This window comes from Propithecus coquereli, unplaced genomic scaffold, assembly GCF_000956105.1.
Source record: "Propithecus coquereli isolate 6110/MARCELLA unplaced genomic scaffold, Pcoq_1.0 Scaffold294, whole genome shotgun sequence".
In the NCBI taxonomy this organism is placed as follows: Eukaryota; Metazoa; Chordata; class Mammalia; order Primates; family Indriidae; genus Propithecus; species Propithecus coquereli.
The window spans coordinates 3,814,808-3,818,383 of NW_012148552.1; the positions used below are offsets into that span (position 1 = coordinate 3,814,808).

Sequence of the window (3,576 nt, forward strand, 5' to 3'; positions counted from 1 at the left end):
GCGTGAGCCACTGTGCCTGGCCCAATGTTGCCAGTTTTTGCTGGGACCACCTTCACTTTATGAATTAAGTTGAGAAGAGTTGTTCATTCGTGACATTGGATGCCGCTGGGTTCTTTTGTGTTAACATTTAGTTGCTTTGTGTTTCCTGGGTCCAGCGCTGGCAGGACACCCATCTGGCACATGGAGGGCTCTGGGTGCATTGAGGGTGCTCCGACCCCTGGGCTCGCAGGCCACGGGGATTCACTTCAGGCCCACTGGCCCCAGCGGCTCCCTCTGGCCCAGGCGTTGCTCGGCCCCTCCTCTCCAGCAGCTGCTACTGGGGTGGGTCTGCGGGTGACCTCAGCTCCCTGCCTGGGACCCCTGCCCTCTTGCCTTCTACTCAAGGCCCCTGAGGGCCGACTCCGTCAACCTCAGGGGCGTGTTTCCTGCTAACACACTTGGAAGGTTGTCGTCCCCTCTGCCTCATACGCACACTCTTGGCGTGGCCACAGGTGGTTTTGCCGGTCCCCTCGCTGACCCTTGTGGTTGCTGGGGCCGGGGGTGTGTGTGGGGGGAACAGACACCTGCAGCCAGCGCTGCGCACCGGCGCGTCTCTGGGCCCGTCTGCCCCTGCGAGGGGCCCGGCTCACGGCGCGCCCTGCCCACAGCAGTCCTACGACCTGCTGCTGCTGCTCCTGATGCTGCTGCTGCTGCTGCAGGCGAGTCTCAACACGGGCACCGCCATCCAGTGCGTGAGCTTCAAGGTCAGCGCCAGGCTGCAGGGCACGTCCTGGGACGCCCAGCCTGGCCCGCAGGAGCGCCCGGCCGGGGAGGTGAGTGGCTCCCAGACCCGCTCTGGCGCCTGCCCTGCTGGGCAGCTGCCCAGTCCTTCAGGACTTGCTGTGCCACTTTGGGGTTTTAAAAACACCACAGAAAAATCTTGAGGAAGTAAAATATTTTTTAAAAATTCATTTTTTGAAAAAACAACTAGGCAATCCCAAACCCGTGCCTGGAAAACGCAATGGGCTCAATGCTTTCAGTTCTGCTCTTACAAACACAGGACTGGAGGATTCTGGGGCATCTCCAAAGTCTCCTTCCGGCCTCTGCTGGGGACCCCAGCTCTGCAGGGAAGGGGGCACCACAGCTGGCGTGTGGGGTCCCTACAGATGGGTGTCAGTGACCCCTGGCTGGCAGGCTGAGGGGTCATGCTGTCCCTCTGCCGGGCTCACGGCCACCTGGCTGATGCTGTCCCCCCGGGCCGTGCCTGTCGCCCCCGTGACTGAAAGGTGAGCCTCCTGCCGGTGTTTTCCCTGGGCAAACCGGCCCCTGCCTCTGATGAATGCCTACGTGGCGCCCCGAGTCCCCGGGCAGATGCTTAGCCTGGCCTCTGCCCCCCGCGGCGCCAGCGGGAGGTGTGGTCCCGGGCAGATGGCCACTGCCTGTGCTCCGCACACTGCAGCCCCCGTACGTGCTGTGCCCGCTGCGACCTGGGGACACGCTCTTGCCCTGGGCCCTTTCTCAGGCGAGCTCGACAGTCTCCACCCTTTCCTGGTGCCATTCCCTTCACCCCTGCTTCCACAGACGGCGTGGGTTCGCTGTCATTTTTACCTGGCTGTGGTCAGTGTGCCCACTGGGATGGCCGTGCCCGGGCCTACAAGATCCACCTGGCTTTGTGCTGCGACCAACAAGGTGCAGCGTCGGGTGAATGAGCTGCTCTCACTGGACTCCCGGGGCTCAGGGTGGACAGCCGGGCTGGCGCGGTTCTCCCTCGTGTCTGGGCGCGTTTGGTCACCTTGGCCTCGGCGTCCTCTTCTCAGCCGTCAGCACGTGCCCCCGCATGGGCAGCCTCCCCCCACGGAACCAGGGCATGGCTGAGTGAAGACCCCCCCAGGCTCCGCGCCTGCAGAGGACACTGAGAGCCCCGAGCAAGGGAGGGGGGCAGCTCTCAGATAGTGGAGAAGGGGCCTCGTCTCTCCCCTGGAGGCCCAGGGGTTGTAACTGCTTTCCTGTCTTGGTCACAGGTGGCCAGAAGCCCCGCAAAGGAGTTTGACAAGGAGAAGGCCTGGAGAGCCGTGGTGGTGCAGATGGCCCAGTGACTACAGCACAGGGAAACTGAGTCGCAGTGTGGGCCTGGCCCCAGCGCATGACACTGCACAGACGCGAATTGCCCTCGGGGTGCCACCTTCTAACGCGTCTGTTTCCTCCTGTGAGGGCAGGGCAGGCTGCGAGGTGGCTTTTTCTTGTCTTACAGTAGTTTTATTTTGAAATAGGCAAGGGGTTGGCTCTTTTGTGCCCTGTCAGACCAGTTGGTCCCCGGTGCCCCTTGGCTGAGGAGGGGCGCGGGTCCTGCCTGCCGAGAGCCCGGCTGGTGCGCAGGGTCCCAGCGCGGCTTCCCACCTCCCTCGCAGCTGGGCCGGGGTCAGGTCTCCGGGTGTCAGTGTCTGGGCAGACAAGGACCCTGAGTTCCCGTCCACCCTGACCAGCTCCCCTTGTTGGCTCTTCCCGTGCCGGCCCGGTTGTGCCAGCCCGGCCTGGATCGCGCCGGGAGAGGCCCTTCCCTGCTGGGATGGAGCCGGCTGCTGAGCACTGTCTCCCGGGCCGGAGAGAGAGGCTGAGCACCTCCGTCCTGTGCGGGGCCACGGGGCTGTCCTCCCCAGAGCCCGGATGCTCAACTCGGGCTGCTGCTGCTTTTCCCACGTAACATCCACACCTGAGTTTCTGCGCCGTCTTCATAGTGAACCCTGGTCCGCGTCCCCAGGTGTGGCCACGTCCACCGTGGAGCTTCACGGTTCTCTGGGGCGTGGCCGGGCCCAGGGCTCTGGAAACTGGCTTGACTTGCTGGCCCCGGTGTCTGGGCGAGGCCAAGGCTCCCCTCCCACATTTGCTCCCTGGACTCCTCACGGGGTTGTCGCTGGGTGTCTCGGCGCCCTCTCTCCCTCCCAGCAAGTGCTTCATCTTCATCCTCACTCACCTGAGGTGTGGCCGGGGTCAGGGGTGTTCTCCACCTCTACTGTTTTGGGGTCTTGGGGCACCTGCACGCCCTCTGCACAGCCCACCCAGTCACTGCCCACCTGCCAGGCTGCAGGGACTGTTTGGGGGTGAGGACAACATTGGCTTCGATTAAAATCACGGCCAGGAGTTGCTCTGTGTGCCACCTCCTAGTGGCACAGACACCATTAAAGCCGCGTGAGTTGGGGGCACTTGTCAAACCGGGAGTGTTGTTAATTGCTTAGTAATTATTTTCTGGCAGGTGCTCTCATTCACAGGCTACGCCCCACAGTGCTTTTCTTTCTTCTGGCACGAGGAGATAAACAGCCGCGTTCAGGAAGACATATTGCTGTGTACTGAGTTGGGGTGTGCTACCTGGTTCCCCAGGGGCCAGTGGGGACGCACTTTGGGGCCTGGGGCGTTAGGGTCAAAGACCTGGTAGTCCTGGGAGATGAGGACTGGGTGGGGCCGGTGGACCTGGGGGGGCGCCGGGATCCTCCCAGGTTTCTCACTTCCGAACCGGAGTGATGCCGGCCGCCAGGACACCCTCGATATTCGTGACAAGTGGCTGAGTATTTTCCATCAGACAAGGAAGGCGGGCAGACTCCT

General features: G+C 62.8%; 1 protein-coding gene across 1 annotated transcript in view; it reads left to right on the forward strand.

The window, feature by feature from the left end:
• The window catches only part of MLC1 (megalencephalic leukoencephalopathy with subcortical cysts 1), a 16,488-nt gene extending 14,413 nt beyond the window's left edge, over window positions 1-2,075 (forward strand). Inside the window, exons 10-11 of the mRNA XM_012648747.1 lie at window positions 648-812; window positions 2,001-2,075. Of these exons, the coding sequence (XP_012504201.1) occupies window positions 648-812; window positions 2,001-2,075 (240 nt within the window). The remainder of the gene's footprint in view (window positions 1-647; window positions 813-2,000) is intronic.
• Window positions 2,076-3,576: the final 1,501 nt, after the last annotated feature.